At 42.2% G+C, this 25,926-nt stretch overlaps 2 protein-coding genes across 3 annotated transcripts; both read left to right on the top strand.

Annotated features, from left to right (window-relative positions):
- The first annotated feature begins 264 nt into the window (after positions 1–264).
- Positions 265–3,365, top strand: LOC139369784 (insulin-like growth factor-binding protein 6). Its single transcript, XM_071109052.1, has 4 exons — positions 265–809; positions 1,523–1,557; positions 1,738–1,860; positions 2,100–3,365. Exons 1-4 carry the CDS (start codon positions 467–469, stop codon positions 2,211–2,213), a joined length of 615 nt encoding a protein of 204 aa, XP_070965153.1. The 5' UTR covers positions 265–466; the 3' UTR covers positions 2,214–3,365.
- A 4,200-nt stretch (positions 3,366–7,565) lies between these two features.
- LOC139371004 (phosphatidylinositol 5-phosphate 4-kinase type-2 gamma-like) lies at positions 7,566–24,261 on the top strand. 2 transcript variants are annotated; one of them, XM_071110965.1, is made up of 10 exons: positions 7,566–8,032; positions 8,124–8,221; positions 14,311–14,407; positions 14,960–15,109; positions 16,128–16,274; positions 17,203–17,241; positions 17,373–17,486; positions 17,704–17,977; positions 20,945–21,048; positions 21,241–24,261. In XM_071110965.1, the coding sequence occupies exons 1-10, from the start codon at positions 7,883–7,885 to the stop codon at positions 21,319–21,321; spliced, it is 1,254 nt and encodes a 417-aa protein (XP_070967066.1). In that variant the 5' UTR covers positions 7,566–7,882; the 3' UTR covers positions 21,322–24,261. The 2 variants fall into 2 exon arrangements, with proteins under 2 accessions (XP_070967066.1, XP_070967067.1); XM_071110966.1 differs by lacking the exons at positions 20,945–21,048; positions 21,241–24,261 and having other exon boundaries at positions 7,600–7,785; positions 7,877–8,032; positions 17,704–19,053.
- The last annotated feature ends 1,665 nt before the right edge of the window (positions 24,262–25,926 follow it).

Below are 25,926 nucleotides of genomic sequence, written 5' to 3'. Positions count from 1 at the left end.
ATTCCCGGTGGAAAAACAATAATGCCGAATTTGAAACAGCAATAATGACACATTCATGATGGGGTTACGGCTATCCCTATTTCACCAGCAGGCACTGGTAAAGGAAAGGTGTGTGTGTCAGAGACAAGGGGAAGTGGGGGTGTGCTCAGCAATCTGGAAATGAGAGGGGAGACTAATATTCCTCTCTCCCTCTTTCCTTCCCCCTCCCTCTCCCTCCACCTTTTGGCTCTTTAAAAGCCGCTGTCCGTGGTGTCTGTCTGCTTCATTATCGCTCTGTTGTAGCTGGAGGGGATTCCTATCCACTCTGCCTCGCTTCTCCCAACCAACAACTGGAACTGAGCTGAATAAGAACAAACCTCAGAGAACAGCCTACCCTGACATTGAATATCTGGCATTGAAACAAATAGGAACCTCCTGGACTATTACTTAACTTTTGTTGGTGGACCACGTGTATTTTAAGGGAAACATGCTTCTGTACCCTGACCTTCTGGCCCTGCTCTTCCTCCAGCTTGCCCTCTCCAGCCCGTGGACGCTAGCCTCCCGGCTGCCCCCTCTCAGAGGAAGGAGTCCCTCCAGTAAGGGCTTACAGGGGGCTAGGGCCCCCAACCAGAGGCAACAGTCTGGGGAGCTCAGCACCACTGTCCTGTTCCTGGGGGAGCCCTGTGGGGTCTACACCCTGAGCTGTGCTCGAGGACTCCGCTGCGCCCCACCACTGGGAGACCCCAGCCCCCTCCAGGCCCTTCTGCAGGGCAGGGGAGTCTGCGGCAACGCCAGTGAACCCAGCCCTTCTGAGAGTCCCCAGCCAAAAGGTAAGACACCTACTACAGCACAGAGGGAGAAGCCACTCAGTTACATCTGGTGGGGTGGAGGAGGAGGTACTGTAAACTATAACTAAAATCAATGCTAAATTGAGCTTTTGCAGATAGCTCACTTGACCTAGTTATGGGCTGTATAACAAGGGCCCAGAGTTGATCCTTGTCAGGATATGGATATGACGCCAGCGCTGTATATCTTAGATAAATAAATAAACGTTGCTCTGATGACTTTGTTGTGATAAGAAAGGTCCCGATTGTGAGATTGTATTGGCCTGTGGAAGTGGAAAATGTGTAGCTTCATCAGAAGTAAGAAATACAGCTAGGTCGTAATGGAGCACACAATTGGCACTGACAGTAGTTTACATTGGAGACAGAGCCAAGATCAGTATGCAGTGCTCCAAACTCAGCCACAAGACTTAGGATTTCTTTCAAATAAATCTATGCTCAGACTCCACCAGGAATTAAATTGTTTTGTGTGTGGGAAATGTTCTTCTCTTAAATAATCCCAATTATGTCATGTTGACCTCAAATCACCAGCAGCTGGAAATTTTACTCAACAACCTGTTAATGCCAATCTGTGAACATGATATGTGACTCTACCTACTGGTTTGTCTCTGCCACTGCATTCATCAGATATTTCAGTAATCAGTTACTGTGGTAATGTAATCCATTACTATGCTAAAGCTGTTGTCATGTATTTTTTCCAGCCACACACCCGACACTGACTGAAGACCTGGAGAAGGTAAAATCCTTTACTTAAGACATTTCATAATGAGGACATGTTGTACTTCCAAATGTGTGGAGGACTGTGTTGAGCGATAGAATTGAAAGACAATAAAACATGCACCTGAAATAGTGGCGGGGGTTTTAATAATGAAAACCCGCTCTCTCTCTCCGTCTTTCTCTCTCCTTCTCTCTCTAGACTCCGTGTCGTAGGCTGTTGAACACTGTACTTAAAGGTCTTGAGCCTGTGGTCTTCCAGTCAGACCGTGGCGATATCTATATGCCCAACTGTGACAAGCGTGGTTTCTTCAGAAAGAAACAGGTATGTTTAGAAGCAGACTGGTTTATGCATGTATAGCAGAGGTGGTTCGCCAAACTATGCTTGCATGATGAGTAACCTTGCCTAAGTAGGAGTTCAGTGGACCAACTCAATCTTGAGTTGCAGGCTGGACTCGATAGTCAATGCCTGGTCAGAAATGTTTGTGTGTATGTGTTTGAGTGTCGTTGTTGTGTCCTATACAAAACTGCACATCTCTAATAGGCTTTATCTCTGTGTGGCAGTGTCGGTCGTCTCGGGGCATGCACCGCGGTCACTGCTGGTGTGTGAATGAGAGTGGCATGTCAACATCATCACACACAAGTCCAGAGGGCACCCTGATCTGTGACAATGTATGAGAGGGCACTGCCCAGTCCAACACACCCTGAAGTCTGGAATATTGACCAATGGGTGAGGATCGAGAGGAAAAGCAAGATGAGGAGAAAAGAGGGGGATAGAAGAAGAACAGAAGAGCTGCCCAAAGTGCTGGACACTAAATGGCCAATACATGCAAAATTCACCCAACTGCATCCCAAATGGCACCCTTTGTAGGGAATAGGGTGCCATTTCAGATGCATTCCCTACTACACTACTACCTACAAGCACATTTTTCCAATTGTATTTCTCGGGCAGGTCATTCGCTTTATCCATCCCTGTTAGTTTGGTCTCACAGCGCCCTCTAGTGATGAGTTGTGATACAGTTCAAACCAGAGAGATTTTTACTAAGTAGGCTTCACCTGAGTTTAGACTGGATGGGTATGGAATTATTGCACTTTTTAGTTTCAATATCTGTACTCTGTGTTATAAATATGCAGAGTTGTGAGTTAATTGTATAACCTAACTCAAAGTGGGTAGACCTGTAGTAGACTACACCCCCAATCCTATTTACCCGCTGCGTCCCATGACAGTCTAGGCCAGGGTACTCAACTCTTACCCTACGAGGTCGACAGCCTGCTGGTTTTCTGTTCTACCTGATAATTAATTGCACACACCTGGTGTCCCAGGTCTAAATCAATCCTTGATTATAGGGGAACAATTAAAAAATGCAGTGGAACTTGCTTCGAAGTCCAGAGTTGAGTTTGAGGGGTCTAGGCCTAGTGATGACGATTGTCTCTGATGATGTTACCACTGTCGCTCTTATAGTTCTGAAACTATGCACTTAAATCTGACATTCTGATGTTCAAACTCCAGGACCAAGAACCACTGGAGCACCTCCAATCTTTTTACTGATATTATAGCTGAGCAGACATGTTTTTAGAGTATAAGATATAGTCTTTTTATATACATATATAAATTAAAACCTGATGTATTATTTAATTCTCAGTATGTATTTTTTATAACAAATTGTACATTTTATTTAAGTGCTTTTTTGTCTTCTATTGGGCATGACAAAACATTGTATTTTGTACTGTACCTGCTGAACCTATTTTATTGATGTAATTATTTATGTTGACAATCTTTTATACTTAAGTAAATGTGACATTTTATCAATAAAAGCCTCTGAGTGGAAACACACTGGAAGCAAATTTATGTTGATGGGTATCTTTCCCAGATGTCTGGTGAAGATACTTACCTGCTGTATAATATATGTTTTACAGGTTTCATGTGAGCCTCATAACAGCCTGGAATAACAGCATGTGGTCTACGGTTTAACAAAAACCTGTTTGTGATTGAAAATAACCTTGCTATGGCTGTAATGGCTGGCCAGTGTGCCCTTAATCCAGAAATCGTTCTCATATGACCAGGAAGATTTAGAACAGGACTGGCTCTCAGTTACCATGACAATATCTAAAGCCAAGGAGCTTTGGAGTTAGTTTGCTCTTAAAAGTTTAAAGTGTGTTTTTTTATTTTTTATGTTCTTCACCTTCCAAAAGCACAATCTGAGTCTTATAAAAAGATACACAATACACATTTTTCAAACAGCAGGAGACAAGAATGTTAAGTGAATTAGTTGGCATTTGTGACTTTACATACAAATGGAACACACACACACACACATGCAAACACACACACACAAACACACACACACAAAGACTGCTTTGTTTTAGTCATTTAAACGTTATTAGGAGATTGAAAAAGGACGACCTGAACGCATGTAACTCTACTCCATTCCGGAATAAAGGGGAAATTAGAATTAAATGTCACAAAACAAATGTTTATATTTTTGGGAATCTACTGTATATAAGTCTCATTGGAGTAATTACATTTGAACCATATTCTAGTATTTTATGATAATCTAAAAATAGGTCAACAATATCAAACAATTGTTACGGACTCATTATGTACAAATCTAAGGTAGTTGAATGAGAAGTTGATTGTTTTGATATTCAATGGCGCTGGAATGTATAGAGGCCGTTTTTCGGGATCCTGACCAATTCTGTGGTTTTGTGTGTTTTGTTTGCGCTGATCTTAACACTTCTTGTACATAATGTTTCTGCCCATTGTTTCCTATAACCTTAAAAAGCTTCTGGACATCAGAACAGCGATCACTAACCTCAATTTGTATGAAGATTTATATTTCAACAAGTCGGCGGCACAGGACATACTGCTCACGCCAGACCAGGCCCTAATCCCCGACAGGTGGAAGAGAAATAGAGGCCAACGTGCGGGTACCCTGATGAAACTACGCAGAGGAGAAAATAAACAGCCACAACCATCTGTTCTATTGGCAAATATACAAATCACTGGAGACCTGAAGATGGGACCTAAAGAACTGTAATATCCTATGCTTCTCGGAAACTTGGTCATATTCTAGCTGGTTTTTCTATACATCGGCAGGACAGAACTGCAGCGTCGGGTAAGCTCAAGGGGGGAGGTGTGTGTCTCTTTTGTTAACAACAGCTGGTTCGCAATCTCTAATTGCCCGCCTGCGTTAGAATACCTCATGATAATCTGTAGACCATACTATTTATCAAGAGAGTATCTATAATATATCTATAATTTTCGTAGCTGTCTATTTACTGCCACAAACCGATGCTGGCACTAAGACCACACTCAACGAGCTGTATAGGGCCATAACTAAATAAGAAATAGCTCACCCAGAGGCGGCACTCCTGGTGGCCAGGGATTTTAATGCAGGAGAACTAAAATCCGTTTTAACTGATTTCTACCAGCATGTCACCTGTGCAACTAGAGGCGAAAAAGCGAGATCACCATTACTCCACACACAGAGTTGCATACAAAGCTCTCCCTCGCCATCCTTTTGGCAAATCTGACCATACTCTATCCTCCTGATTCCACCTTACAAGCAAAAACTCAAACAGGAAGTACCAGTGGCACGGCACGCTCAATACGGAAGTGGTCCGATGAAGCAGATGCTAAGCTGCAGGACTGTTTCGCTAGCACAGACTAATATATTCTTGGACGCATCGAGGAATTTACCACATCAGTCAACGGCTTCATTAATAAGTGCATCGTTGACGACGTCCCCACAGTGATCGTACGTACAGTGGGGAGAACAAGTATTTGATACACTGCCGATTCTGCAGGTTTTCCTACTTACAAAGCATGTAGAGGTCTGTAATTTTTATCATAGGTACACATCAACTGTGAGAGACGGAATACAATGTGATTTTCTGGATTTTTGTTTTAGATTCTGTCTCTCACAGTTTAAGTGTACCTATGATACAAATTACAGACCTCTACATGCTTTGTAAGTAGGAAAACCTGCAAAATCGGCAGTGTATCAAATACATGTTCTCCCCACTGTATATACCCCAACCAGAAGTCATGGATTACAGCCAACATCCACACTGAGCGGGACACCAGTGGAGGCTGCTGAGGGGAGGGCGGCTCATAATAATGGCTGGGATGGAGTGTATGGAATGGCATGTAACACACGTAAACCATGTTTTTGCTGTATTTGGTACAATGCCACTCCAGCTATTACCACGAGCTTATCCTACCCAATTAAGGTGCCACCAACCTCCTGTGCGGGACACCCTCTGTCGAACGTTCAAACAGGAAAAGCTTCAATAGAGGACTGAGATCGAATCCTACTACACCGGCTCATTCACAAAGCCACAGGGCCATACGGATTACCAGGGCGCGTACTCAGAGCACGTGCTGACCAGGTGGCAAGTGCCTTTACTGACATGTTCCTCCTCTCCCTTACCCAGTCTGTTTCAAGCAGACCACCAGTCGCTGTGCCCAAGAACGCAAAGGTAACCTGTCGGAATGACTATCGCCCTGTAGCACCCACATCTGTAGCCCTGAAATGCTTTCAAATTCTGGTCATGGCTCACATCAACACCATCATCCCAGACACCCTGGAGCCACTTCAATTTGCATAGAGCACCAACAGATCCACAGATGGCGCAATCTCTATTGCACTCCACACGGCCCTTTCCCACTTGGACAAAAGGAACACCTATGTGAGAATGCTGTTCAATGGCTACAGCTCAGCGTTAAACAACAATGGTGCCCTCCAAGCTCATCACTAAGCTAAGGAACTTGGGACTGAACACCTCCCTCTACAACTGGATCCTGGACAGGAAGCCACCAGGTGGTGAGGGTAGCCAACAACACATCTGCCACACTGACCTTCAACAAGGGGGCCCCTCAGGGGTGCCTGCTTGGTCTCATCCTGTATTCCCTGTTCACAGTTGATGATGAGAAAGCATATAGGGAGGAGGGCAGTGTGGTGCCAGGACAAATCAATTCAAATCAAATGTATTTATATAGCCCTTTGTACATCATCTGATATCTCAAAGTGCTGTACAGAAACCCAGCCTAAAACCCCAAACAGCAAGCAATGCAGGTGAGAAGCACGGTGGCTAGGAAAAACTCCCTAGAAAGGCCAAAACCTAGGAAGAAACCTAGAGAGGAACCAGGCTATGTGGGGTGGCCAGTCCTCTTCTGGCTGTGCCGGGTGGAGATTATAACAGAACATGGCCAAGATGTTCAACAACCTCTCCCTCAACGTCAGCAAGACAAAGGAGCTGATTGTGGACTACAGGAAATGGAGGGCCGAGCACGCCCCAATTCACATCACTGCAGTGGAGCGGGTTGAGAGCTTCAAGTTCCTCGGTGTCCACATCACTAAGGATCTATAATGGTCCAAACACACCAACACAGTCGCGAAGAGGGCACAACAACTCCTCATCCTCCTCAGGAGGCTCAAAAGATTTGGCATGTGCCATCAGATCCTCAAAAAAGAAAGTCAAACAATTAAATAATGGATAAAAAAATCAAAATAAAAGTTATACAGCTGTACCATGACTGGCTGCATCACCGCTTGGTATGGCAACTACTTGGCATCACTGGGAAGGAGCTCCCTGCCAGGCGGTGTCAGAGGAAGGCCCTAAATTAAAAATAAAATAAAAACTCCAGCGCCCAAGTCATAGACTGCACCAAGTATGGAACCAACAGGACCCTGAACAGCTTCAACCCCCAAGCAATAAGACTGCTAAATAGTTAGCCAAATAGCTACTCGGACTATCTGTAGTGAACCTTTTTGCAATAACTTGTTTTGACACATCAACTCGGTACAGCTACCCCTTGTATCCAAGTTATTGTTACTCATGGTGTATCTATTATTACATGTATTATTGCTTGTTTTACTTTCTCTAGTTTCCTTCTCTCTGCATGGTTGGGAAGTTCCCGTAAAACAAACTTTTCACTGTTAGTCCACCCACACCTGTTGTTTACGAGGCATGTGACGAATAATAAAATTAGATTTGATGTTGCTGCATTTGTGGGCGGAGTGCGCGAGCGCTGAAATCGTTGCGCACCTGTCAACTGGGCACTGAGTAGGTGATGCCAGATGATGGCGAGTGTCTTTAATGTGATCTGAGTTTGTTTTTCGGCGACTATTGGGGCAACAGAGTCACTTAAGAAGGCAAAAGGAAATAATAAAACCAGGGAGTCATTGAAGGAGTTTATCGTGGCAGCGTCACAAACTTGGGACCGAATAACAACACCAAACCAAAGGTGAATTCATGTAAACAAAATCAACAACTTTTTTTTTTGTCCGCTGCTCTTCATTGCAGCCAACTCAGACTATTGTTTATTGTACTTTAAGCGCGCAATGGCTTCTCCGGGTGCCAGTTCGAGCCCTTTGAGTATCCTGGCTCCCAAAACGAAGACAAAGAAGAAACATTTTGTACAGCAGAAAGTGGAGGTGTTCCGAGCCAGTGACCCTGTTCTAAGCGTCCTTATGTGGGGAGTCAATCACTCGGTACGTCGATTAAATCAATGTTTTTGTTGATGTTATTATTATTATTATTATTGTGTGTGTTCTAACAGTGTAAGGTATCCACTATCTGCAGATTAATGACCTGGTCCAGGTGCCTGTCCCCGTCATGCTGCTTCCTGATGACTTCAAAGCCAATACCAAGATCAAAGTCAACAACCATCTCTTCAACAAGTAGGCTACTTTACTAGACTCCATACAACTTCGTAAAAAATAGATATATTGATCCTTGCTCAAGTGGAGAGTTAATCATGTCATCTGATTTATAAATCCCCTTTTTGACTCAATTGTTCCAAATTTGTCACACAATCTCTGCCAGGGCAGGCCCTAAGCAAGATTTGGTGGCCCTTTTAGTTTTAAAGTTAATTTCCTTGAATTGTACACATTTTTCCATGGGGCGTAGAGTGAATGGTGTTGTTTTAAAGGCCTACCTCAATCAAAAACGTTATTTTACACACTGAGGTTGGAATAACACTGTGTAACTGAGAACATGATGATAATGGCCTATTAGTGTAACAGCTGTTTGAAAAGACCAGCTGAAATTTCAGCCTGTTTTGGTGGGATGGATTATTGGCCTTCCATTATGACAGCACCATGCGGTAAATTAGTTAATAGACCAATAAGAGTTCCAAACCTCTCTGACAACAATAGCTAATTTTCAGTTTTCCCCTCCCCATACAGACCACTCCCAGACAGTCCTAGCAAAATTATTGCTTAAGAAATTCAAATCAAATCAAATTGTATTTGTGACATGCGCCAAATACAACAGGTGTAGGTAGACCTTACAGTGAAATGCTTACTTACAAGCCCTAAACCAACAATGCAGTTTTAAGAAAATACCCCCCAAAAGCAAGAGATGAGAATAACAAATAAAGAGCAGCAGTAAATAACAATAGTGGGGCTATATACAGGGGGTACCGACCGGTACAGTGTCAATATGAAGGGGCACCGGGGTCGAGGTAATATGAACATGTAGGTAGAATCAAATTGTATTTGTCACATGCGCCAAATACAACAGGTGGAGGAGACCTTACAGTGAAATGCTTACTTACAGGCTCTAAACAATAGTGCAAAAAAGGTGTTAGGTGAACAATAGGTAAGTAAAGAAATAAAATAACAGTAAAAAGACAGACTATATACAGTAGCGAAGCTATAAAAGTAGTGAGGCTACATACAGACACCGGTTAGTCAGGCTGATTGAGGTAGTATGTACATGTAGATTGGGTTAAAGTGACTATGCATATATGATGAACAGAGAGTAGCAGTAGCGTAAAAGAGGGGTTGACGGTGGTGGGACACAATGCAGATAGCCCGGTTAGCCAATGTGCGGGAGCACTGGTTGGTAGGCCCAATTGAGGTAGTATATACATGAATGTATAGTTAAAGTGACTATGCATATATGATAAAAAGAGTAGCAGCAGTGTAAAAAGAGGGGTTGGGGGGAGGCACACAATGCAAATAGTCCGGGTAGCCATTTGATTACCTGTTCAGGAGTCTTATGGCTTGGGGGTAGAAACTGTTGAGAAGCCTTTTTGTCCTAGACTTGGCACTCTGGTACCGTTTGCCATGCAGTAGTAGAGAGCACAGTCTATGACTGGGGTGGCTGTGATATTTCACAATATTTAGGGCCGTCCTCTGACACCGCATGGTGTAGAGGTCCTGGATGCCAGGCAGCTTAGCCCCAGTGATGTACTGGGCCGTACGCACTACCCTCTGTAGTGTCTTGCGGTACCAGGCAGTGATGCTCTCGATGTTGCAACTGTAGAACCTTTTGAGGATCTCGGGACCCATGCCAAATCTTTTTAATTTCCTGAGGGGGAATAGGCTTTGTTGTGACCTCTTCACGACTGTCTTGGTGTGTTTGGACCATTCTAGTTTGTTGTTGATGTGGACACCAAGGGACTTGACGCTCTCAACCTGCTCCACTACAGCCCCGTCGATGAGAATGGGGGCATGCGCGGTCCTCCTTTTCCTGTAGTCCACAATCATCTCCTTAGTCTTAGTTACGTTGAGGGACAGATTCTGGCACCACCTGGCCAGGTCTCTGACCTCCTCCTTATAGGCTGTCTCGTCGTTGTCGGTGATCAGGCCTACCACTGTTGTGTCGTCTGCAAACTTAATGATGGTTTTGGAGTCGTGCCTGGCTATGCAGTCGTGGGTGAACAGGGAGTACAGGAGGGGACTGAGCACGCACCTCTGTGGAGCTCCAGTGTTAAGGATCAGCATGGCAGATGTGTTGCTACCTACCCTCACCACCTGGGGGCGGACGGTCAGGAAGTCCAGGATCCAGTTGCAGAGGGAGGTGTTTAGTCCCAGGATCCTTAGCTTAGTGATGAGCTTTGAGGGCACTATGGTGTTGAACGCTGAACTGTAGTCAATGAATAGCGTTCTCACATAAGTGTTCCTTTTGTCCAGGTGAGAAAGGGCAGTGTTGAGCGCAATAGAGATTGCATCATCTGTGGATCTGTTTGGGCGGTATGCAAATTGGAGTGTGTCTAGCGTTTCTGGGATAATGGTGTTGATGTGAGCCATGACCAACCTTTCAAAGCACTTCATGGCTACGGACGTGAGTGCTATGGGTCTGTAGTCATTTAGGCAGGTTGCCTTTGTGTTCTTGTGCACAGGGACTATGGTGGTCTGCCTGAAACATGTTGGTATTACAGACTCAATCAGAGACTCTGGGTTCGCACCCAGGCTCTGTCGTAACCGGCTGCGACCGGGAGGTCCGTGGGGCGATGCACAATTGGCATAGCGTCGTCCGGGTTAGGGAGGGTTTGGCCGGTAGGGATACCCTTGTCTCATCACGCACCAGCGACTCCTGTGGCATGCTGGGCGCAGTGCACGCTAACCAAGGTTGCCAGATGCACAGTGTTTCCTTCTGGCCCCGCGGCCTTGTGTAACCTGTTTTAAAGGTCTTAGTCACGTTGCCTACGGAGAGAGTGATCACACAGTCGTCCGGAACAGCTGATGCTCTCATGCATGCCTCAGTGTTGCTTGCCTCGAAGCGAGCATAGAAGTGATTTAGCTTGTCTGGTAGGCTCATGTCACTGGGCAGCTCGCGGCTTCCCTTTGTCGTCTTTGTGGCCTTTGTAGTCTGTAATAGTTTGCAAGCCCTGCCACATAAGACGAGCGTTGGAGCCGGTGTAGTATGATTCAGTCTTAGCCCTGTATTGACGCTTTGCCTGTTTGATGGTTCGTCGCAGGGCATAGCAGGATTTCTTGTAAGCTTCCGGGTTAGAGTCCCGCACCTTGAAAGCAGAAGCTCTACACATGGCTCAGTGTGAATGTTGCCTGTAATCCATGGCTTCTGGTTGGGGTATGTACGTACAGTCACTGTGGGGACAATGTCCTCGATGCACTTATTGATAAAGCCAGTGACTGATGTTGTGTACTCCTCAATGCCATCGGAAGAATCCCGGAACATGTTCCAGTCTGTCATAGCAAAACAGTCCTGTAGTTTAACGTCTGCTTCATCTGACCACTTTCTTTATAGACCGAGTCACTGGTGCTTAATATTTGCTTGTAAACAGGAATCAGGAGGATAGAATTGTGGTCGGATTTACCAAATGGAGGGCGAGGGAGAGCTTTGTACGCATCTCTGTGTGTGGAGTACAGGTGATCTAGATTTTTTTTATTCTGGTTGCACATTTAACATGTTGATAGAAATTTGGTAGAACTGATTTAAGTTTCCCTGCATTATGTCTCCGGCCACTAGGAGCGCCGCCTCTGGGTGAGTGGTTTCCTGTTGGCTTATTTCCTTATACAGCTGACTGAGTGTGGTCTTAGTGCCAGCAGCTGTCTGTGGTGGTAAAGTATGTGTAGCCATTTGATTAGATGTTCAGGAGTCTTATGGCTTAGGGGTAGAAGCTGTTTAGAAGCCTCTTGGACAATGACTTGGCGCTCCGGTACCGCTTTCCGTGCGTTAGCAGAGAAAACAGTCTATGATTAGGGTGGCTGGAGTCTTTGACAATTTTTAGGACCTTCAAATGACACCGCCTGGTATAGAGGTCCTGGATGGGAGGAAGCTTGGCTCCAGTGATGTACTTGGCTGTACGCACTACCCTCTGTAGAGACTTGCGGGTCAGAGGCTGAGCAGTTGCCATACCAGGCAGTGATGCAACAATCAGGATGCTCTCAATGACTTTTACTAAGCTATTTTCAATGTTTTAAATTAAAATGGTAAAAAAAATCACAGTAAGGTACTTAATTGTTACCCTGAAATGAGTTGATAGTGAGATAAAAAAAAATAATTAAAACAGAAGCATTGGACCTCAAGTTTTTACCCAATTATACACATTTTGCCAAGGGGCAGAGAGCATACAATTGCAGTTACTGCTAATTTCCTGCAAATATACCAATTTTGCCATGATGTGGGATACATTTTTGCATTTTTAAAGCTAATTTCCTGCAATTCTACAGAGAGTCTTGTGCCATGTTATTATGATATCTGAGTGAAAATGACGAACAAAATCAATTGGAGCCCCCGGAGCACGTGTGCTGCTTGTCCAGTCGGTTTTCGGTCATATTTACTACAAATGTAGATAACTACCAGTCTAAACATTGTTTGCTGACATGGCTAATTGAGTGACAGTTAGTGACTGACATAACAAGAGAGAAACTGCTGATGCACAACCAAATTTTGGAATTTCACACGGCTTATTCTACTATTCTTAGTAAGATGAGACCCCGACTGAGTTCCTAAAAAAAAAACATGTTTAAAAAAAATTACATTTACATAAACATTAAGAGATCGTTTATGTTGCTTATGCCTGGAACCGGCCCTGATCTTTGCCACAAACCAACTTTCTGTTCTAGCAATAATTGCATATTAGAAGATAAACATAGGTTTGTCTATCTGAATGTCAAAGGCGAGCACTACCTATGAAGCTGCATTCTGTGCAGAGATGTGAGAGGGAGTGTTTGTGGGAAACACTGCTACCTAAAGCATTATTGAGAGATTTGGAGTCTTGCAGGTTTTTAAGAAGGACGATTTACAGTAAAGTGCTCATACTATTCTAAAAGAGAAAGAAATGTCCTGTGTGTGGACCAGAGCAGGGATTGTTTAATCTCTCGGTGCAGCTCAGCTCACACAAACACCATGACGCTCAATGGCTAAGTAGACAGCGCAATTAGACTCACGATGACATGTCCACTGAAAGGAATGTGAAAGGAATCGGACACAGAGAGAGAGAGAGAGAGAGAGTGTGTGTGTGTGTGCGTGTAAGAGACACACAGAAGTGACAGTGATGAGTCTAATAAAAATAAAGTGTATTCTTGTATTTGTCAAATGCCAGAGATTGGCTGCTCTGATGTCTCATTTTGTGTTGTTATTGTACAGTGGGGTCCTGCATGTTTCTTAGGCAGAGACCGTAAACTGTATTAACCTCAATGAGATTTGGTAGAGTTTTCCAATCCTTTAATCTGGTCAGGAATTCAGGCCCTGGTGAAGGATTGCTCCCACTTTACTTTGTTTGGATTCTTTTTAATTTGCACAAGAATGAGAAAGTCCTTTGAAATAATGTTGGAATGATGGGCACAGTGGTTCAGATATCGTAATATCAATCAGATGTCTTCAGAAATGCCGTCCTCTTATTAATCCAATTATTATTCCAATGCTATTTTTACAGTAGCCCGTGGACTGCAAAACCTACTCATCCAAAATGGTTATTGCACGGTGCTGGTTGCAACAATATCATTGATTTGAGCTTGTCCTCAGATTATTCTTCAATACACTATTCATAATATTAATCAGCTATTGAGCTCAGTTGTACAAGTTGCTCATTCCGATCCTTGTATTTACAGTCTGTTCTCTTCTCTGCTTTCCTCCCTAAGTTGTAGTACACAGCTGAAAGCACTTGGGAGAATGATTAGAAGCGTGTTGTCCCGTTTCTGAACAATGAAGTGTGAAATTCCTGCCTCAAGTAGGGAGAGGAGAGGGAAAGAGGGAGATGCAAAACAACATGCAGGATAGAGAATGATATCCATGTCCTCGTGGTTAATAGGTGTAATGCATCAGGTCATTAAGTTCAAGTCTGGTTCTGGTGTTTCTCATGTTTGTCTACAAGATGTATAATTATAGTCCTTATGTTTGTGAATGTTGAATTCATATAGGCCTAACCTTATAAAACCCTTAGAATTAGAATGAGTAGAAGAGGCATCCCCATTCGTTCTACTTGTATGAATGGAAATAGCCAAAAATAATATAAAGCTGTAATAAACATCAATATTTACACTTTTGATCTCTATTATTTGTTTCTCTACAGAGAGAATCTTCCAGGACATTTCAAGTTCAAAGAGTATTGTCCACAGGTGTTCCGCAATCTCCGAGAGCGCTTTGGAATCGAGGATCTGGATTATCAGGTATGAATACTCACACACAGGCCAACATGGTGAGTCTTTATAAGCTCTGTGGCTTTGATGGCCTACTAGAAAGGGGGTAGGATTGAATGGGGCAGTTTTAAATTTGCATGAGGTTGGCATAATATTTGCATGGATTGGTTGGTAGGTAAGGTCTGTGTGTTCACTGCATGTTCTCACATAGTGGTGTCTGTCGATTTTCATTGTCACAGGTTATGTGGCATTAATAGGGACTCGTGTGATTTGGGGGAGAGTTGCCATTCAAAGGTGATGGAATTTTACTGGTCCGATGTCCGTTTAATCAGTCATATCCCAATTTTCTTCTAAGAGATGCATCTACCATCTGTTTTGATGCTGTGTTAGAAAAACATAAACTCCACATTAATTTATGTTTCAGTCATGAAAACATCTGTCAAAGTTAGATTTTGTGGTTAACCATACCCTTTATGTACCGAGATTTAAAATGTTTTCCATAACAAAAACAAAGGAAAGGTTTTTAGATATTATTGGTGGCTGTTGCACTTCTCTTAACTCCATATCCCCTCTGATACCAAGGGTTCTCTGGCACGCAGCCCTCCGGTGAAGGACGGGGATGGTCACGGAGTGGGGCTGCTGCTGACATCATATGATCGCACCCTGAAACTCAAACAGATCTCCAGTGAGGAAGTGGAGGACATGCACAACATCCTATCTGAATATCACCAGGTAACAACACTGACACCCTATTCCCATCTGGCAACCTATTCCCTTTAGTACACAACTGTGCAACAGTGAGAGTGCAAAGCTGGTCCTGGAGACGGGTGTTTTTAAGCTTTTGTTCCAACTCAGCATTAAAAGTGATACTTCGGGATTTCAGCAATGAGGCCCTTTATCTACTCCCCCGGTCAGATGAACTCGTGGATACCATTTTTATGTCTTTGTGTCCAGTAAGAAGAAAGTTGAATGTAGTTTTGCGAGCCAATGCTAACTAGCATTAGCGCAAGGACTGGAATTCTATGCGTGTCTGCTAACATGCTATGCAGCTGATTCAATTAGTGATTATTTCAATCATTGAATTTATTGATTAAGCCCTTCTTACATCAGCTGATATCTCAAAAGTGTTGTACAGAAACCCAGCTTAAAACCCCAAACAGCAAGCAATGCAGGTGTAGAAGCACTGGGGCTAGGAAAAACTGCCTAGAAAGGCCAGAACCTAGGAAGAAACCTAGAGAGGAACCAGGCTATAAGGGGTGGCCAGTCCTCTTCTGGCTGTGCCGGGTGGAGATTATAACAGAACATGACCAAGATGTTCATAGATGGCCAGCATGGTGAAATAATAATAATCACAGTAGTTGTCAAGGGTGCAACAGGTCAGCACCTCAGGAGTAAATGTCAGTTGGCTTTTCATAGCTGATCATTCAGAGTATCTCTACCGCTCCTGCTGTCTCTAGAGAGTTGAAAACAGCAGGTCTGGGACAGGTAGCACGTCCGGTGAACAGGTCAGGGTTCCAAAGCCGCAGGCAGAACAGTTGAAACTGGAGCAGCAGCACGGCCAGCTGGACTGGGGAAAGCAAGGAGTCATCAGGCAAGGTAGTCCTGGAACAATGCTCTGCACGTCCTGTACTGGAGTTGAGAAGCAATCTCATATACAGATGCAGCATCACACTTAAATAAAATAACTGCATACTTTATTAAGCTCTTGATCACCTCACCCACATCGTCCCTGCTTCTCCCTCTCTGCCAGCACATAGTGACGTGTCACGGCAGCACGCTGCTGCCTCAGTTTCTGGCCATGTACCGGGTGACCGTGGAGAGTGAGGACACCTACCTCATCGTTATGAGGAACATGTTCAGCCACAGGCTCAACGTTCACAGGAAGTACGACCTTAAGGTATCAATCAATCAATCACATTATTTTATAAAATACCTTTTTGCATCAGCAGTAGTCATAAAGAAAGTCCTATACACTTTTTCAATACATCATGTGCAACCACATTTGGGTTTTTTCAAATTATGTAACAACATTTAGCCCATATATTCAGGTCACTCATCATCAGTTCTATGATGTTCCATGTAGTGGATATGAGGTATGTTACTGGTTTGGGCTCAGGATAAAGTTAGTCTAATTACAATAATGTGGTTATATTGAGATTATGCTCTCACACAGACGGACCACTAGATGGTATACTGGTGTCGTTACCCATTCTGTCCACAGTAGTTTTGCTCAGTTCCACCATAGATGTAATTACTTGCAGTGAAAGAAAGCAACCCGGCTCTCCGCCCCTGGTTAGAGAATAAGGCAGCCTCACAAAGTTACACACACACACACAGGGAAACTTCATTTACACACACTAGAACATAGGTACATGGGGTTGGTTCTGAAAGGTACAGAAAGGGAATAATGAATATAAACATATAGCAGAGTAACAAATGGGTATGAATGAGCTTCAACACTAATGGCATAGAACTGGAATAGCTCAATATGAAGGACTGTATATGATAATACATTGCAGTGATGAGCAATAGCAACCATAGCTAATAACTGTATATGATAATAGATATAGTAGGCTATTACAAAGTAAGGCACAACAACGACTGTAATCGACCAGTAGATGGTGAAGGTTATAACACAGTAACAAGTATCAAATAGATAGTAAATATGAAACAAGTAAATAGCCACTAATAATTGCAGCGAGCCAGTCTCTGCGGTGTCATCCAGACATAAACAAGTAACACAAGCTGGAAAATAGTCCTACAGCGCCCTCTGCAGGATAATTGGTAACAGGCAGATTTGTAAACAGAATGTGTTCTTTTATCAGGGGTCTCTGGTGTCCCGTGAAGCGAGTTTAAAGGAAAAGGTAAGATCATAGCAAATGGATTTATTTTCAAAAGTGAGTTGTGGGATATTTTGAAATTGATCAACATGTAGATCCAAATTGGTTCTCTTATTGACTTGCTCCCTTTCCCCTCTTTCTCGTTGTGTTTTCAGGAGAAAGAGTTGCCCACTTACAAAGATGTGGACTTCAGGAATAACATGCAGAAGGTTTATGTGAGTGAGGAGGAGAAGGAGAGGATCATGGACAAGCTCAATAGAGACGTGGAGGTGAATGTCCGAGACATGGCACAGCATCAGTTGCACTACAGTACAATATGCATCAGTGCAGAGTGGCTGGCTGAGAGGGATGCCCCAGTGTGGGTTGAGAGGGAGGAAAGATGAACAGATGTGACTGAGCTGTTGTAATTGGCTAACTGTACTATGTTTGTCTTTTCTTCTGTGTGTGTCTGTCTCCCTTTCTCTCTCGCTCTTTTTCTCTCTCCAGTTCCTGGTGCATCTGAGGATCATGGACTACAGCCTGCTGCTGGGGATCCACGATGTGGGCCGGGTGGAGGAGGAGGAGATGGAGGAGGAGTCGTATGATGATTATGATACTGAGGACGAGGAGGACGAGGAGAACAGCCTGACTCCTGCTCCTGCTGTGGGCTCCTATGGCACCTCCCCTGAGGGCATCGCTGGCTACATGAACTCCTTTAAACCCCTGGGGCCCGGGGAGTTTGACCCTTATGTAGACGTCTACGCCATTCAGAGTGCTGTGGGTGAGTCCCCATAGAGATCCTATAATTAACTTCTAGAATTAAAGTTTTCCTGACCAAGATGGCAGATTTTTAGGCATATTGCTAGGATGACAAATTACGTTCTATTTAGTTCTGAGCCCCAACAAGTGAATTTTGTAGCTGATCAGAACAATGATTCAAAGAGGAATGGTTTCTTTTTTGATGTCTTGGATGTTTTGTATGGTCATTGATGATCTAACTATTGGATACATTGATATAAACCATGGCATTGTTGAATAGTTGTTTCTGATTGGCTTGAAAGGCATTATTTCCTTTTATACAAATAGTGGGTCTAATGCTGATTGGTTAACCTCATTCTAGCCGGTGTCTATACCATGAGTTACCACCGGCTACATCTATGACATCTTTGTATAAACCTTGCTGTCTGTCTCTCTGACATTTGCAACATTGTTTCAGTAATCAAATTCGATCTCTAGCCATCCCATAGTAATGAACGTGTTGGGAAGATACAGACAGGCAGGCACCGTTTCTGAGCCAGTTGAAATAATGAATCAGCTAGCATCATTTTTATGGATGTATACAAAGAAATATCAATTGAAAAAAGGTAAAAATTAACAAAGTTTGCAGTCTTTCCTGCTTTAGTTTGAAGTGATTGTGTTAACTGTGTTGTTGGCTAGCTCCTCTGAACAACAGTGTCCTGATGAGAGAGCACATGTTCTATGCCAGGTGAAATCAGACCTCATTTGCTCATTGTTATGGATGTATCTAAATAAATGCCACTAGAAAACAGCTTAAACAAATGCAAATGCAGCTACTGTTGTTATTCTGCCTGCACTGTTTGACGTGACTGTAAGTTGGCTAGCAAGCATGGGATAAGAACGTTGCCAGCCAGTATGGCAATAGAACATTTAGAACGAACGACTGGGTCGCATCCGTAGATGGAGAACAAAAAGACTGAACGACTGGGTCGCGTCTCTGGAAACCGAACTGATAAAACAAACGACCAGCTGGCTTGGGTAGCAACCCTAGATTTGTGTTGGGACTATATCTTGTGGAAGGATGAAAGAGTATGAATAAATGAATCAAAATAATGAAAATATGGCAATCATTATTTGAATATGTTGGTAATCCGTTGAATAAAAGTGATAATGCCCTCAAAGCTGGTGTTTGGAGGATATATTGCCAATTTTTGTCTCGGGCCTAACAAAACCTGTGCCAATATATCCTAAAAACACCGGCTTCTCGGGCATTATCACTTAAATAACACACATTATATTTGCACGGTAGACTTCAGTGACTGTAGTTCATTCTTATGTTCAATGTTTGAGGTGCTTTTGAAAGCAAAAGTCAAATTGAAAACATTACTGGCCTTGTTGATTTAGATTTTAATAATAGCAAACTAGGAGTGATGGTTCGGTTAGCTAAACTAGCAAGTCTGTTTGGTTACTAACTACTGTCGCTATCTAGTAAACTTGCTAGCTACTTCACATTTCTAGCGGCAGGGTCATTCCTAATATGTGGCTCCTTTTCTGTCCCCAGGAAATATCAGTTCTTATTTAGAATAAAATGTGGATTCCAAAAGGCTTTAAATATAAGATCAGGTGTCCTTTACCTTAACACCAAAATATGGATCCTGAAAGGGAATTTTCTGCATTTGAAACACTTTTTGTCAGTGAATCTAGGCATTTTTGCCATGTCTCCAGATGTTATTTACTTCCACAAGAAATATAAGCCATAAAATGTTTCAAATCTTTCTTCATTATTTTATAGTCCTAGTTAGTCTTCTTCGTCATTAGTGTTTTTTCATGATTATTGTATTTATTATTTTATTTAAGATTTTCTGTGTGTCTCTGATATCACTTATCACCCTGTAAGTTTGTTGTAATTTTCCATTTAAGAAAACGACCTCTTCCTACAATGGCACCACATTCAAGAAGTGTCATAATTTATTGGGTGGGAAAACTATGGTGCAAAGCTAGATAACTAGTCTGTATGTCCCACTCATAAATGTCCACCCTGTTAGGCTAAATTATAGACAAAATATGTTTGATAGAGAAGTTAAAATCCTGTTCAAATGTTCACCGTTAAGTGCCTGAGCTTGACCAATATGTTTTTCTGATAGAATACAAAAATATGTATATTTTTTCTTCCTAAAGTTGAGGTCCAAATGCCACCGCATTGTAGGAATTGCCCGGCAAATGTGTTATATTATAGCCATGGTATAATCAACTTTTTTATTTTACCAGGTAAGTTGACTGAGAACACGTTCTCATTTACAGCAATGACCTGGGGAATAGTTACAGGGGATGAATGAGACAATTGTAAGCTGGGGATGATCATGATGGACAGCTTGGGAATTTAGCCAGGACGCTGGGGTTAACACCCCTACTCTTACAATAAGTGCCATGGGTTCTTTAATGACCTCAGAGAGTCAGGACACCCGTTTAACGTCCCATCCGAAAGACAGCACCCTACAAAGGGCAGCCACTGCCAAGGGGCATTTTTTTGACCAGAGGAAAGAGTGCCTCCTACTGGCCCCCCAAAACCACTTCCAGCAGCAGCTGGTCTCCCATCCAGGGACTGACCAGGACTAACCCTGCTTAGCTTCAGAAGCAAGCCAGCAGTAGGATTCAGGGTGGTATGCTGCTAGCTAACTTGTGGTTCTATGCAGCTCCTTCTACATCGTTCATTATTTTCCATAGAATGCATAGACTCCTGTTGATTATCCTTTAGACATAGTGATGATGAGAAATAATGAACTTGTGGGCACAATCCTAACCTGAGATACCCATGACTTACTTACTTGATACTGCATCAATGTGTCAATGAGAGATTTGTGTGAAAATGTATCATATGCATCCAAATACAGTTAGGATTTGTCTCATACTATATTAAGCCGTATACAATACAGTACATGTATACCTCGCAGTCGGTGGGGGAGTGATGATTGTCTATCCACTGTGTGATAGCCGTGTCTTGCTGCTGTAGGTGCACCCCAGAGGGAGGTGTACTTCATGGGTCTGATTGACGTCCTGACTCACTATGACACCAAGAAGAAAGCCGCTCATGCTGCCAAGACCGTCAAACATGGGGTGAGTGACACACGGATGTGTGTATGCTTGCAATAGAGTTGAGTATAAATTCTGAACTCTACTTTAGAACCTTTTAGGGGGTAGAAAATACCCAAATTTTTCAATTGTTTTTCAATATGTTTTCTATCTGAAAAGTTAGTTGTTGATTTATCAATATCTGTATTTGACATGTTGTGTTTTTGTGATTCCTAGTCTGGAGCAGAAATCTCCACCGTTCACCCTGAGCAGTATGCAAAGAGGTTCCGTGAGTTCATTGCTAAGATCTTTGCCTAGTTTACCAGAAAACAGCTACATCTACAGTACCATGGCCGACTCAATACGAAAAAACTCCCCATTTAGTACCTTGTTGTTACAATTCATTATCTAACAGACACTGTATTTGATTCTAATATTTAACGACACTGCTTTTTGATTTCATGAATCAATTCAAGTAGATGATTTTGTATATAGATAACTACAGAGCAAATATACAGTATATTAACTAAGAAATATACCGTTTTTTAAAGCTATTTATTTAATTGAAGTTAAAAAAGACTCTTGGTACTAGCTTTGCCACCTGTGGAACACGAGAGAAACTACAACGTCACATGCCTCGAGTTCTGGTTGACTGGAATTTTGGAGACCTGGCAGAGTTCTATTCGCTGTGGAAGTCTGACAACAGAGTGCGTTTGAATGGCTTCGGTGACGATGGGAAGAGAGAGAACATTGTCTTTGTGTCATGCTCTTCCAGTTGATTATGACTGGATGGAGGCACAAAAGGAAGGAGTGACCGTAGCGATGGCTATTAATTTATGGCCACACACACTGGACTGGTATTTTAGAAAGACTGATCGATGTCCTTCTTTGCCTAGATTTCCTTAAATCAAAACAAGGTGGAGAAATGCCTTTAAGTCTTTTGAAATCACTGATGTATTTTAATATATTGGGAGTGGCTCCTAATCCATGAGCGGATCTTTTATTTCTGAGGCTCCGTATCCGTGAGTGCGCAAATTCTCGCAGTATGTCTCATTCATTTTCTCATGCCGAACCCAGATTAGATACATGGTTAGTTAAATCAGAATTAAATTGCAAAAATATGATATTCGCAATGTCACTAAGGAAAAACAAAACCACTACAATGTCAATGATTTTGTCATGAGTTCAGTACCATTTGCTTGATTTGCGGACCCATGACGAAGGTTTATCGTCATTAGCTAGCTAACGTTAGCATGCTAGTGTTAGCTAGCAAGCTGTATTCACGTCCATTGGAAACCGATGCAACCCTGGTGGCTACATGGCTAGCTAGATGACCGGTAGTGACAGTGAGGTTCATATGAGAGTCAAGGCTCTAATGCCATCGTGCACATAAAATACTGTTTGAAGAGCTAGCTAAGTTAGCTAAGAAGGTATACCAGTTATTATGTTAACTAGCTTTGCCTGCATGGCAGGACCAGTGTTGGCCAAGATGGTAGATCGTCTCTGGTGATGTGTCAACATTACAACCAAATTACAACCTATGGGACGCAAACATTCCTGCACATACACAGGTATCGGATAACAATAAGAAATATTTCTCAATATATTGCATATTTAATCCACAATTTTTCTGACATTTGGCTTGTAGTTCTTGCACAACAAAGAAGTAGAGACCGTTTTCAGGGACCTACCCAATCAAAACAAACAGTGCAATTATAGTTAGGGAGAAATTAACCATACGACCGCTACTAGGTGTCAATGTATCCCCACAGATCAAATGGATTCCAACAGTACTTAATAGATAGAGTCCACTAACTTGCTGCACTGGTGTAAAATATCACTATTGCACATGATTTGTATATTGACATATCTGGGACATTTTGGAGGACACTTATGGATCTGTTAGACATACACACATCTATGTATTTTCTCTGTAAACGGATTTGTATTTCTTGGGTGAGGTGGGGCTAACTAAATAAGAAATTACAATCCAGGACAAATGGAAATACAGCCTGCTTTGTGATATCAAATGCCTTCTTACATTTTAAGATGGGGTATGCAACCAAGCACACATGAAACCATTCATGAAGACAAATGATTTGAAGTACGCCCCTGCTGAGTATAAACAATAAAAAATTATTATAGATGCCCCAAAATAGATTGAATGGACTTGTAATTCACACAGTACTGATGAAAAAATCAAGTGCATTTGATGTAAATATAGGTATACAAGGACATCTCGTGGTCAGCAGGTTTTTCATCCTCAGTCACTAGCTATCATAATTGTGTATCCCTCCTTCACAAGCTTGATGTTTCCTATGCAAAAAAGTAAAACATTGATGCACTAGCATGTAATGACGCAGGTATTTACATTGCAACATATATTGTCATTGACTAAAACAAAAATATAATTGTATGAGAAACCATAAAACTTAAATTAATAGCCGGGGTGTTTATTTTCTTAAATCACTGAACACACGTGCATTTTATTAGAACATGCTTCTATTTGAGCCAGGCATCTATCTCCTTAATGCACACAGTTTTTGCAAATTTGCATAGTTAATTGTCTAATTCCAGCATTCACTTCCAGTGTTATCTTTACAAACGGTGTCTTGTTTATTTTGTGTTAGTATTCCACTATAAATACAACTTTTTTTAAAACTTGACAATCATTTTTCTCCACTTTGCTGTGCATACTTTAGCCACTAGAGACGATTTCTAGGGGTCTATGTTCCCAAAGGTTTTGTGTTTCCCAAAGTGTTTTTGTGCTTGCCAGTTAGCTAGCCGTTCTCAGCTGTTAGCAACCAATGGCTAGCAGTTTCTTTCTGGTTATAAAACAGATGATTACCATAATTTCTTCGAGACATTACTAAATTATTTAACAAATCAAACGTTAAACCTCAAACAATTCATGGTAATCTCAAACAGGCAGTGGTGAAAAAAGTACCCAATTGTCAAACTTGGGTAAAAGTCAAGATACATTTTTAATAGAAAATGACTAAGGTGAAAGTCACCCAGTAAAATATTACTTGAGTATAAAAGCCTAATAGTATTTGGTTTTAAATATACTTATATATCAAAAGTAAATATACATAAGTATCAAAAGTTAAAGTATAAATAATTTCAAAATTCCTTCCTTACATTTTTTTTATGCACACTCACGGATATGGAGCCATCGAATTAAAGATCTGGTCACGGATTAGGAACCACTCGCTAATATAATTTGTACAAATGACGTTAAATGTTTCTTTAAATCTATGTTTGAGTTGATATCTACTAAATTATCTGTGTTACATTTTCGGAAGTTCTGTCTCTCCCATAAATCCAGATATCCTAATAGGCCTACAGTAAGGTGAGTCACAGTATTCCCAAAGTTCTTATCATATTTTATTAGTAATGTAATTTTGAAGCATAGACCTAGCAAATTCTCCAGTGTTAAATCAACACTGACAGTGTTAAATTTAACACTGGGCCCGTGCCTACACGGGTCCATGCTTTTCAGTGTTAAATTAACATTCATAGACATTTAGCTATCTTGCTGTTGCTAGCTAATTTGTCCTGGGAGAAACACTGGGTGTTTTTTTATTTTTATTTATTTTTTTACCTAAAATGCATAGGGTGCTTTGTAATTTTGAGTCATAGAAAATTGTGTGTTCTCTACTTTGACAATTAATCCACAGATAAAAAGGGAAACCTAGTTTGTTTTCTTTGGTTAATCTCTTGTTCATCTTCTTTGGATTTTATATGGCGGTTGGCAACCAAATTTAAGGTGCATTACCGCTACCAACTGGACTGGAGTGTGGACCTCGTTCATCTTTCAATCACCCCCATGGGTATATCCTCGTAAAAACGAATGAGTATATAAGAGAGGTAGTACTTACAGCGAGTCAAACGTCTAAAATAGAACGGGCTCATATAACCAAGTTCTATTTTAGCACCTGGCTACGCAGTTGCCCGCGAGCAGTTTGGATGAAATTATTGAATATGTGTAAATCACAGGAGGTTGGTGGCACCTTAATTGGGGAGAATGGGCTCATGGTAATGACTAGAGTGGAATGGTATCAAATACTTCAGGTGTTTTGATTCCATTTCCTCCGTTCCAACCATTATTATGAGCCGTTCTTCTCTCAGCAGCCTCCTACAGTGTATATTTATTTTGCAACGCTCGCGCACGTAACGTGGCCGGTTTGGTCAGCATGTAACACAGTGGCGTTAGGAATATTCTGGTTTACAGGCCACATCAGGCTTACTAGCCACATTATGCTGGCTTGCAAAGTCATGTATACTGAACAAAAATGTAAATGCAACCATTTAAAATATTTTACTGAGTTACAGTTCATGTAAGGAAATCAATCAATTGAAATGAATTCATTCGGTCCTAATCTATCTTTCACATGACTGGGCTGGGGTGCAGCCATGGGTGCACCCACTGGGGAGGCAGGCCCAGAAAAGGGCTTTATTCCAGAAAGAAATACTACTCAGTTTCATCAGCTGTCCGAGTGACTGGTTTCAGACAATCCTGCAGGTGTAGAAGCTGGATGTGGAGGTCCTAGGTGGTACCACGTGGTCTGCGGTTGTGATAAGAGAATTATGTTCTCCAGGTACATAACCCAATTCAGTTGTAATTTTTCAGTCTGCTATATCAGGATTTGTAAGATACTGCTAGAAATGAAAACAGACGGAGGCCCAGTCTACCACAGTCAAATGTTTATTCACGGGAACGTTCTAAAGTTAAGAATACAAAACAATTCATTTTATACTGACTTCTCACGCCCACACATACACACAAACATACGCACACATATACACACAACCATACGCACACACATGTCCTGCTACGCACACACTGTCTCACTACCCAGCCAACAGAGAATAGTGACCTTGTCCTTGAGACGTACTCCCCGTTCTCTCACAAATCTCTAG

The sequence above is a fragment of the Oncorhynchus clarkii genome, chromosome 17 (genome assembly GCF_045791955.1).
Source record: "Oncorhynchus clarkii lewisi isolate Uvic-CL-2024 chromosome 17, UVic_Ocla_1.0, whole genome shotgun sequence".
Lineage (NCBI taxonomy): Eukaryota > Metazoa > Chordata > Actinopteri > Salmoniformes > Salmonidae > Oncorhynchus > Oncorhynchus clarkii.
Note: the sequence above shows the minus strand (reverse complement) of the source record. Positions and strands in the feature narration are given on the sequence as shown.